At 45.0% G+C, this 11589-nt stretch overlaps 1 protein-coding gene and 1 long non-coding RNA gene across 2 annotated transcripts; both read right to left on the bottom strand.

The window, feature by feature from the left end:
* Positions 1–7370: 7370 nt before the first annotated feature.
* LOC125941932 (uncharacterized) lies at positions 7371–9322 on the bottom strand. The gene is made up of 3 exons (XR_007464688.1): positions 9224–9322; positions 7837–7950; positions 7371–7707 (listed from the first exon to the last, which is right to left on the bottom strand). It is a non-coding gene; the product is annotated as an uncharacterized LOC125941932 (long non-coding RNA).
* Positions 9323–10293: 971 nt separating this feature from the next.
* LOC119435353 (uncharacterized) lies at positions 10294–11303 on the bottom strand. The gene is made up of 5 exons (XM_049659809.1): positions 11179–11303; positions 11037–11075; positions 10875–10940; positions 10414–10473; positions 10294–10325 (listed from the first exon to the last, which is right to left on the bottom strand). Exons 1-5 carry the CDS (start codon positions 11294–11296, stop codon positions 10294–10296), a joined length of 315 nt encoding a protein of 104 aa, XP_049515766.1. The 5' UTR covers positions 11297–11303.
* Between the last annotated feature and the right edge of the window lie 286 nt (positions 11304–11589).

Below are 11589 nucleotides of genomic sequence, written 5' to 3'. Positions count from 1 at the left end.
CAGGCGTCCGCGCTTCTGCACCACGGTGTCTGTCCACACGATCGACCGAGTGTGTCCTGCCGTCACCCATGTCTCGTCCAGGTAGAAGATCTTTCGGCCTTCCGCCCGGTAGCGCTCCACGTCACGGAGGTAGCGATTCCGCCAATCGGTGATGTCATCCCGGTCGATAAGCAGCGAGTTGCGGCTTCTCTTTTCGTGCTTGAAGCCGATCTCGGCAAGCAGGCGACGCACAGTACACCGCTTTAGTGATGGTAGTTCCATACGCTCCGAGAACTCGGTAGTTACCTTCTCGACCGTCGGTATCTCGTTGCGGCGAAAGAAATCGTGCACACATGATCTCAGCGCGCACAACGTGAAGCTGTCAAACTTCGCGCTGCGTCTCCTCTTCTCCGCATTGCGTGGGCGCTTTCGCGAGGGCGTCGTCAGTTTGCCACCCGAAAAATGCGAAGCTTTAACTTCCTGCCTCACCCTGAACACAGTCCTTTCGCTTACACCAAGCATGTCGGCGACAAACTTGCTCGTGTCCTCCACGCTGCGTTCAGGCTGCCTGTTACGCCAAAACGTGTAGCAGTGGAAGATCATGTTGCGTGAATCGCTGTTAAGGATGTGGCCGCTCTTGTTCTTGCCGAGGCTCCTTGGTGGTGTGGTCATCGAGGCGACACAAGGCTCGTTCGGCAACAAAGGATCGCGTTCCGATGTCACCTCGCTGGGCTCCATGGCGGAAAACTGGCACGGAATGCCGCGCGCGATCGTTCGCGAACTCACGAGATCGCAGGTTCGCAACCGCGAAAAAAAAAGAAAAAAATATTAATTAAAAATAAGCCCAACACATTAAAAAAATAAGGTTGTGCAAACACACAAAAAGTATATATGAATCTTATGCAATTAAGCCAGCGACTGCTACGCCCGGTGCCGTCGATCTTGCTCTGTAGCAGACGACGCACAGCGTTGTAGAAGGCACGGAGTTATTTTTCTCTCGCGATCCGGCAAGTGCGGTAGCATTTCCATCATGAGAGTTTTACCAAACCACTCGTCAAGATACACAAATCTTATTTATACCGACAAATACGTGTTTTAGAAGCAGTCACATTTTTTTGAGTGGGACTATTTCTTTAGTCGCGGAGGAATTGGCTGCTGCGCTTCGGTCAACTGGGCGGGGCCTCCTCCTGTCTTCTAAAGTTGTACCCGACTATAAATATAAAAAAATCTGATGCTGGCTAAACCGTCACGCAATGCTTATTGCGCTGACGCGGTGCGGCCTCTTGCCAGTTCGATTTGAAATATTTGGAAGTATTATTTCACGCGCGGTTCCCAAAAAATAATGTACGTATACAGTTCTCGGGTATTGAAACGTAATATTCGAACCGCATGGCGTCCGGCGCCTTTTTCTTAGCCACTAGTGAGCATTGGGGGATCATTGGGATGCTGAATGCAGATCATTGCATCACAAAGGCACTACTTTTCATGTAATGCAAAAAATACATCTACGGCGTCGCTCCGTGTATCCATCGCTCAGCACCATACGTTTTCTCTAAGGCTGGGTAACGTCGAAACCAAATCCCTCTTAAAGTGTGGAATACTACCAGGCTAGAGGCACTTCACTGAGTCTGACTTCATCTTTCTGGTATTATAAAACTCTCTTTTACCCAACTGTGCTTAGAGTTCAACAGAGCGCTACCTGCGCGTCAACTTCGGTGCTAATCTGACAAAAATAAGGGTTAATAAAGCAGTAAAAATAGCGCTAATGGTACACGGTTGGTCAACTCATTATTTATGTTCCAGCCTTCGGTCATGCATGGTCAAAAGATCTGATGGCAAGCTGCGCCAAGTTAGACGACAAAATGCAGTCCGGTTCGAAAACGTAGACCTTTAAGGCCATACAGATATATGTTTTCAAACATGCATGCGTTAAAACGACGCACTCGGGTGGGACAGAGGCGACGTCCCTTGGCGGTCCCTGGGTTATCCGGGTTGAAAACATCCGCTATGAATCCAGTGAGGACATCCCTGGGACGGCCGAGAAAAGGATCAAACGGACGTTCGGAAATAGCCGAAAACAAACATCCGCTGGCTGTCCTACGGACGTTGGGTTTCGCACGTGGACGTTCGGATTTAGACGGGACGTCCAACGGACATTCATGGCCCATTGGGTACTGCTCAAACTATTCGATTCGAAATTATTTGACGAAATCACTACTCGCTTCGAACCTCAAATCCACTATTCGCCCGTCCCTAAATTAGCTGTAATTTAATTGAAAGGGAACGAAAGTTGCGGTAATGGAGGGAGGGAGGGGAGGCGACGTTTAGCTGCGCCACCAAATGCGTATTTATATAAAAATGTGAGGTGAGAAGGTGGTAAAGACTTCGGACGCTGCTCGACGAGTGTCCCGTTCTGATCTCGTCGAAAACTTCCGAGCCGCCCCCAGAGGCACAGGCAACAGTCACCAGCGCCGTGCGCGTTCGGTGCAAACGCCGGCAAAACGCCGACGGCGTCGACAACAGTTCGGCGCATTGCTGGTGCTGCTGCATGTCTAAGTTTATACAGCTGATCGATAAAACTACTATCCTTACTCCGTATAGCTCTCTACTAATTTGCTATCGCAATTGATGCTTCGCATTTTTTTAACATGCTTACTAAAGAGTGACAGCATCAGACAACATGGTGTCAGCCCATCTTGATGTAAAAGAAAGTTCCGTTTCACTCAGGGAATTTAGCAAAATCACTCAGGGAAAACCTGGAAAACTCAGGGAATCTGAAAATGTCAACTTGGTAGACACCCTGTACAAGCAATGCTGTACGTTTGCGCGTTTTGTTCGAAAAGCCCGTTACGTTCTCGCACAACGTTTATTTGTTCAAGGACCACCCGCCGGGGTGGCTCAGTCAGCTAAGGCGTTGCGCTGCTGAGCACGAGGTCGCGGGATCGAATCCCGGCCCCGGCGGCCGCATTTCGATGGAGGCGAAATGCGAAAACGCCCGTGTGCTTGCGTTGTAGTGCACGCTAAAGAACCCCAGGTGGTCAAAATTAATCCGGAGCCCTCCACTACGGCGTGCCTCATAATCAGAACTGGTTTTGGCACGTAAAACCCCAGAAAGAAGAAGAATTTGTTCAAGGACCAAGTTTCGAATGAAGCAATTAGGGGAGGAAATATTTCAGTAATTAAAAAATCAGAGCAACAGGTAGAACCAGCAAATGTTCCATGAGCTTTTGCAAGGAGCACATACCTTGTGCACCTAAGCTATGCCAAGTGTTGATACGTACTAGGGGCCAACATGGGTGCACTAGTCGTTTACAATGGCTATTGCACCCGTCCTCCTCCTGCCGCAATAATTTTTAAGAAGGTTTTTGGTGATGCAGTGGTTAAGAATAGAGCAATGAAAGTTAACTGTGCCGTTTCTCCTCAGAGAAGGGACACGGAACAGCAAGTACACAACAAGCCACATTGTTAATATTTTTATTTTGTGTATATGGCACAACAAAAATGCGAGACGTTAATAAAAACTTAATTAGTAAACTTACATACACATGACTTTGGCAGACTAGGTGAACAATATAACCAAAGAAACCACAAGAATGCCAGAAACGTCTGGTACTAAACAGAACATCACAGTTGACTTGGTTGCTTTGTCACTTTGCATTGATGGCATATGGAACATGTGCTATGTTGCCCGCGATCTCGCGTCCACAAGCTCTATTGACTTTGCAACTATTCTTTATATCACAGCGGAACAGTTGTGTTGTATTGAGGATAGTGCGGGCCTTTACATTTTGTTTCCATATTTCTGAAAAGCAATGTAGGTCAGCTCATTCACCTGTGGTACATTAAACAGCCCCAAATGCAAGCATGCAGCACAGTTCACAGGAAGTAACAGGCCGAAGCTGCAGACATTCATCCCACAGGTCAGACTTGGTACTTGCCTCTGGCTATTTGAAGAAACATGTGACAATCACAAGTGTTCAACACAGTATGACACTATGATACACAGAATGACCAGATATTGCATTCAGCATGCTAGTGAAAGTCGTGAAAACAAGAACAGAGAAAAAAATGTCACAGTTTCGCCCTACGGGCGATGCAATGAATGCGATAGCAACACAGCAATGTCAAAGGAAGTAAGGTGAGCGGCTTTGGTAGCAAGATGAATTGTAGTAAACACGAGCTGATTAAGTAAGCAGGTGTGCTGCGGCGTAAGTAGACCGACATGAAGAGAGACTCGATGACCACGAGAAGGCGCGTGTGAAACGGTGGTGTTGATAAGAAGCGCTTCCCGTGGGCAGCGCGTGCGAAGGGACACACCTGTAGCGCTGCACTGCCGATCCGGGCAGCATTGCATGTGTAGCGTGCGTTGGAAAATGTGGCCCGACTATTACTAACTGAATGAACAAGCGTGGTGTGAGCGCGCACAAACAAACATGAATAGATCACGCTGAATGAGTGCAGCCAACGACTGTCAAAACGCTGGCAGCGCAACATACCTTCGGCCGCGCAGCGGGCGAAGGTACGTACGGTCTATCGCTTCAACGGAAACTGAGCGGCGAATGAACGGCGCATAAAGGTCAGAGCCGTGGGGAGATAAGAGACCGTGCGGGCGAGACGAGCGCGTTTGTTGGCAGAGTAGACGTGAGCTGTTGCACTCTACTCTGCAACAGACACAAAGAGAAAGAAAGAGGGAGAGAAAACATTTACTTGGGCCATCAAGGTCATTGCTGTTGGGGTCGAGCAATGCTCGTATAGAAATTACAAAAGGCGCGAAAATATTTTCTGGTTGTGTTAAAGGAACACTAAAGATTTAAAAACTAAACCACTTTAGACTATTATATTATTTCACAACTTTAGAGTATATTATATTATTTCACAACTTTGCAGCCATTCATTTTATGATAATAGGTTGATTATTAGGAGAGAAAATGAAGGTCAAAGTACTACATCTGAAGTTTTGACCTGTTACATCAGTGTGACATCATGCATTTCAAAGTATATGTTTGGATTCGGGCGACACCAACTCAGTAAATGTCCCCGGAACTCTCAGTGCATGGCTGCTTTAGAACACAATGTAGTTCATTGGAACCAATAAAGAACTAAGCCGATAAAGAACTAACAGGTGCCTTAAAAATCCACGTCATGGCGAGCTGGAGCAGGAACTTCAAGGCAGCGTTGCAACCAGTCTTTTCTTTTCTGGTTTATCAAGCGTCTCCTGGTGGTAGGAGTTGTGTTTTTTGTATAATAGAAGGGCAGTTTTCCAATACAGGAGAAATTAATTTTCTCTACATATCGCTTTAAGCTTCCAGCTTGACGTTATTTTACATTACTGGTTGCTACCTGTTTACCAATACTCCTACTGCCACATTTCACAGTGCACTTGATCTCCGCCAAGCGCTGGTTCTCCTTGCGCAAATATATTTGAAGCCTCGTTTTCAAGTACACTTTGAGCAGTTTGTTCGCAATGTTGTGACAATCTGAAAAACAATTCACATGTGTAACATTTTGCAGCACACATTCCTCAAGCTGGGAAAGTGTTAGCTCATTCTGCACAAGTTGTGCACTGTTCACGCGGAAAAGATTTTCAGCACTTTCCAAAAACTGAACAAGAGCTGGTGAAGGCAAAGCAAGCCGTATCTTCTCTGTATAAGATTTAAGCTGAGTAAGTGTGTTGGCATCTTTGCATGTTACAGCTTTGCGACATTCATAACAAGTAGACATATTTTTCTGGACATTATTTACAGCATAACCAGCAAGGTACTCAAAAGACTCTTGCTCAAGAGAACTTAATGCAAGAACGTCATCAGGAAAAGCAATGTTCGTAGGGTCGACATTCTGCTTTTGTCTTGCTGGCAGGCTGCTCAGACCTATTAGCGAGTACCCAGTGTCATGGTCATAGCTACCAGATTTGCTTGGCCTGAAGAACTGCGCCATTGTTGCTGCACTAATCGCACAGCGAAACTCGAGTGTCCTGGGGACTGGATTTTTAGACCGGAGGGTTGAAAACAGGTTTTCTAGCGCATCTTGCCCAAACCGACTTAGCAAAACGCAAACATAACCTTTCTTATTAAGATAATAATCCTGGAGCTCAAGGGCAACTGTAGTTACTAAAATAACGCCAGTTTGGACGGGCTTCCAGAACTGTTTTCCGACACCTATCTTAATTTTTGAGAACAAGCTCATGACATCCTTCATGAAAGAAATCGTCTCAACATACTTTGCGTCATCAAATTTGCTGATAGCCAGCTTGGTTGTTCTTGATGTCATTATCTTAAACCATTTAAAAACGGTTTCGAAAAACCAAGCTGTAGTCAAGGCATCTTCTGACAGGGCCTCTTTTTGAACTAGAAGGCATAATGCAGCTGCTGCGTCATGATTAAACAGCGAGAATGCCAGTCCAACTTTCATTTTTTCATAATGACCGGGGTCAAGGCAAGAAGGTTTAAGCTGAGGCGCAATGTTGAGCTCAAGTTTAGAGTCGAGTTCGAGAAGCTTTTTCACATGGACAAGGCTTACTTCATTAGATGATAAGCCAAGTTTCCCGACTAGATCTTCAGGCAAAAATATTGACTGTCCTCGGGTAAGGTGATTACGAAGATTCTTGAACAAATGGGCCACGTCTGCCATAAAATAAAGCTGCCGACTGTTATCGCATGGATGGCAACAAGACACTTTGTTGTGGCACTATCTTCCAACAACAATCCCAAATTCTTTCCAAAGTGCTTGATTGCCACCACCCATGTCGCAGACTACTGTATCTATTTTTATTCCAATGTCCTCACATTTTTGATAATGTCAATAACTACAGCTTTCACAGTAGCACTGCAAAAGGAATTTGATGTAAAATGGTATGCCACTGTTTGTTTCCAGCGGGTGGTCACTCCAGCGAGCATAAAACCAGACCCTGTGTAGCCATTGCATCCTTGGGAGGGTCCCATCTGATAAGGGAATGGTTGGTTTCCCAATCACTCCTCCAGTTCCTTGGTCATAGGCGAGCCCCGATGCAAGTTGCATTTCATCCAATAACAGGACGGCGTGCCGCTCGTAGTCCTCCATGAGGTTCACCTGATAAATAGAAGATAGCATGTAAACTTGGTATGTCACATGATAATACCAGCATTAAAAAAATAAACGTAAAAAAACTCAGTAACTGAAAGCAGTAGCCAGAGGAAACAGCAGCCACTGAATGTATTCCCTGTTTCCCCAAAAGACTTAACAGTGCTTGTAGTTAGTTTTTATACCACCTCAGAGCCTTATTGCTGAAGTAGGTAAGGTCAGCAAGGAAAAAAAAAACACCTGCTATGCTAAGCATACTCACTTTGATGGAAAGAGACGGTAGGATTTCATGAAGTATGCCAGATGAAAACTTGAAGTTTTCTAGGTGCCTCTGAAGCGTTCGTTCCGATGGCAGTGGCGTCCCAATCTCTTGAACGATGTTGTAACCCCTACGTCCGCATGTGAGCCTGATCTTCAGCCCCTTCTCTATAGTAGCCGTTGACCATGGCGTGCCACGCATCGTAGGCCTCTCCATGCATTGCAGCTGGTCAGTTCCTAAAAACTGATCAACCCGTCTCTTGAGGAGGTTCTTCTCTTGTACTGCAGCATTTTTCTGCCGCTGACAAACAGACAGTCTTCGTTTGTGGCTTTGCAGCTTATCCTCCAGTTCTGCAATTCTCTTGTGCAGAGCAGCCACGTTTGTTGTCGAAAGGACCTCGGCTGATGAGCTCCCTAGTTGAAACAAAGTCAAAAATTGAATCATAAGGCAAGAGCAGTCACGTCATGTCTTATTTGTTAAGCAATAGAAAGTGTTCATATTCAACTTTGAAAATCTGCTTTGAATTCAAAAGAAAACCTCACCATCAACTTGGACTACAGATCCAGGCAGAAGCTTGTGGCTAGCAGATATAGGAGGGGTTTGGAGGCCTGGACATATTGCACATGTGTGGCTGGGTAATGAGGCAGCTGAGTATTCTGAGTGAGAAACACACCAAGAAAATAAGGTATAGAAGGCTGTGCGAGAATAAACATCTGCAGTTGCCAGAAGAAATGTATTCTCCGCTGACCTTTTCCGTTATAAGGACCTCAATCGTTGAGACCAACTGAAAGTTGCTCTGCAGTTAACTTTGAGGCTTTATTAGCTGTACTTGTGCACATATGACATTGGCTGATACTCAGCTGCTGACTCAAACCTAGGTCAGCCTAAGGCAACCAGTGTGTGTAATGCTCCTCTGACCCAACCCCTTACGCAGGCACATAGGCAGGGGAGGGCTCAGCCCGCCCCCCTCCACCCCCGAAATTCGTCCAGTCGGCCATTAACGCAAGAGAATAGAGGCCCAAGTACAAGTAGCGGCGTGTGGATTTAAACAATAAAAAACAAACGATAGTCAAGGAACTCGCCAAGAACAGCTACCCAAGAACCTTTATTCGGAAAGCACTTTAATTCCAAAAGCACAGCACAACGAATGTTTGCATTCAGCATCTTTTGTGTCATGAAAGCATATGCGTGTTTTGGTTCTTTGTTGTCCCAAATATGCGTTTTTTGGTTAAGAATTGCTGTCATAAAATGGCTCACGTTTTTCTCGCAGGCCTGTTGTTGAGACAGAGAGTGAGAACTTGGGTAGAGAAAGCGTCCGACAATTTTTTTTTATTTGCCGCACATCTAAGTGGGCGCCTGATTCCTTTGCATTCTTTTTTTTTGTCACTACTCTTTTTGTTATTGACTGTATGGCACTTCTAGGTGGAGATTATTTGGTTGGAAAGTATTATTCCTGGTGCACAGGCACTAGCTTTATTCCAGTGTCAAAAACTTCCTTTCCATCTCGGATTAACTCGCTTCTTGTGCTGCATTCCACTTTGTTCGCGTTCTTTTCTAATAATTAAGCACCTTCTATATTTCCGCGTAACTTTTTTCCTTTTTTTGCCGCGGAAAGAGTTTCTTTCGATCAATTAGGCATCCCCCCCCGAAAAAAAATCCTGGCTACGTGCCTGCCCTGACACATTTACAGGCGAGGATTGTGAAGAGCGAAAGCCACTTACGTAAGCAGGCATATATCATGTGAGAAATGACTGATGTAGCTTGTGCTAGCTACAAGCCAGTTGTAAGCTATAATACCCGAAATTTACTATTGACAATACCTCTTGCATTAGAGGCACAAGTAAAATTTGCTGTGCGGACTGAATTGAATAACATGAAAATGCATGCCATATGCAAGTGTAATGAGAATTAACCGCAAGAAATCATCACCGTCAAATTGGGATGCGAATCCAGGAAACAGCTTGGGACTAGCAGATGTATGCGGAAGTTGTAAGGCTGGGCATACTGTAGATGTATGGCTGGGCAAGGAGGCTGCTGAGCAGTCTGAGTGAAAAATGCAGCAAGAAAACACGCTGTAGAAGGTGGCATGACAGATTACCTGCGCAATAACCATTTTCAGTTGCATGAAGTATACTATCCCCCACTGACCTTTTGCTTTATGGACTCGCAAATCCTTGACACAAACTGAAAGCTTCTTCGCAGTTAACCTTGAGGCTTAATTCAAAAATTACATTCTGGGGTTTTACGTGCAAAACCACAACTTGATTACGAGGCACATCGTAGTGAGGAACTCCGGATTAATTTTCACCACCTGCGGTTCTTTAATGTGCACCCTATGCATGGTAGCCCATGTGTTTTTGCAGTTGACCCCCTCAAAATGCGGCTGCTGCGGCCAGAATTCGATCCCACGTTCTTTGGCTTAGTAGCACAATGCCACAGTCACCACAACGGCTTTAATAGCTGCACTTGTGCATATATGAAATTGGCTCGTACTCAGCTGCTGTTTCAAACGCGAGTCAGCCTAAGGTGAACAATGTAACGCACTACCGACACAACCGTTGAGCCTTGGCACGTGTGGATTTAATGAGAGTGAAAGCGACTTACGCAGGCAGGTATATCATGTGAAATCTGACTGATGTGGCTTGTGCTAGCTAAAAGCTACTTGTACATCATAATAGCAGAGATTTACTATTCCCAATACCTCTTACATTAGAGGCGCGAGATAAATTTGCTGTGCAGTTTGATGGCGTAATTGAATAACATGCAAATGCATGCCATAGGCAGGTGCAATGAGAATTAACAGAAAGAAATCCTCACCGTCAACTTGAGCTGTAGATTCAGGAAGGAGCTCGTGGGTAGCAGATGTAAAAGGAGGTGGTATATCTGGGCATAATGTAAATGTTAATAATGAGAAGAGGCAGAGGAAATACCAAAACTATAAACCCCCCGAAGAAAGCATTTTGTAGCACAAAGTCCTTACCCTGCTGTGATCTCTGCAGCTAAGGGCTAGTAGAGTCTACATCCGAGCAGCCTACAGACAAAAAACACACCATACCATAGAATTGCTGTGTACTGTAGCAATGCGACGCATAAATGAATGGCACCCGGCAAACACTCACAGGTAACATTATGTGTGTCCTCCTGGAATGGAGACTTTGTTGCGCAAGAGGGCACAGTGCCTGCATCATGACAGAGAAACAGTCATGCGAGGAAATAAAAATGTAAGTCACCAGGGAGAACACAAAACATAATGAACAAGGATTGATGGATAGCCTCAGTTTACTAGCCAAGGTTTCGACAACGGGTCGTGTTTTTTAAAAAAATTCAGCGCTACTTTTTATGACGCGGACACATTATATCTTCGCCATAAAAAAATAGTGCTGAATAACCGTATTAAGAAAGAATAATGCATCACCAACTGTTTTGTTAAGCAGACTTTGTATTTCTCTGGGCCGGACGAAGACCAGTATTCTTGTCGAAATGAAATGAGGCCCCGATCTATTGTTATTCATTTTCTTTCGTGTTGTCAAGAATCTCATATTCCTGGATTCGCTCTTCTGAAGTTACCAGAGATCCTCACCATCAATGCAGTCCACAGCTGCGAGCAGGAGCTCAAGGCCACTCGGTGCCAAAGATGCCTCTGTGCCTGCGCATAACATTACTGTTAGACACGAAAGCACGAGAAGAAAAAAAAGGCAAGGACAAAAAGCCCCTATGTGTTTGCTTTATGGATGAAAATCACCTTGCTCTGAGCGCGGTGGCAAGCTGTCAGCAGAGCCAGCTTCCAAAGAGTTCATGAAAAAAAGAACATTGAACATCAATGGGCTTTGCATCGTACCAAGTGCAACATGGTGATTGCCATCACACAGTAATTACTGACTCACCAACAACACCATTTCTCTCTTGTGATGGTGAAAAATGTGTGCTGCAAGATGTCACACCAGAACCTGCATGATGGGGGAGATTAAATCTATATTTAATTTGATACACCCACAGCTTCATATATACCCAACTCACACATTGTACGTATTTTATGCTGGAAATTAAAATCCATAAAACTGGTGAGAGGATGTACTGTTGTTTATTCGACATTACCATAATCCGCCCCAAAGAATGCTACAACCTCAAACCTCTTCGCAGTGATGGGAATGGCCAAAAGTGTTTTGTATCAGGTTTTGTAGCAGGAAAAATGATGATTTGTAGCAGCTGCCCTCAGTTTCGTAGCAGGTTGCGAAAACGAAAAAAAAAAAACACGTCAGATGGCGTTTTAATGCTTTTATTATACAATAAAATGA

This window comes from Dermacentor silvarum, unplaced genomic scaffold (assembly GCF_013339745.2).
Source record: "Dermacentor silvarum isolate Dsil-2018 unplaced genomic scaffold, BIME_Dsil_1.4 Seq642, whole genome shotgun sequence".
NCBI lineage: Eukaryota > Metazoa > Arthropoda > Arachnida > Ixodida > Ixodidae > Dermacentor > Dermacentor silvarum.
The sequence above is the reverse complement of the archived record's forward strand: the minus strand, read 5'-3'. Positions and strand labels throughout refer to the sequence as shown.

What these genes read in the sequence shown, in the direction of transcription:
- LOC119435353 (XM_049659809.1), bottom strand. Translation starts at nt 11,296, where the DNA reads ATGAAGCTGTGGGTGTATCAAATTAAATATAGATTTAATCTCCCCCAT. An exon ending in GCCACCGCGCTCAGAGCAAG is followed by an intron (nt 10,941 to 11,036) that starts GTGATTTTCATC and finishes TGTTATGCGCAG; the next exon opens with GCACAGAGGCATCTTTGGCA. An exon ending in GGACACACATAATGTTACCT is followed by an intron (nt 10,326 to 10,413) that starts GTGAGTGTTTGC and finishes TTTTGTCTGTAG; the next exon opens with GCTGCTCGGATGTAGACTCT.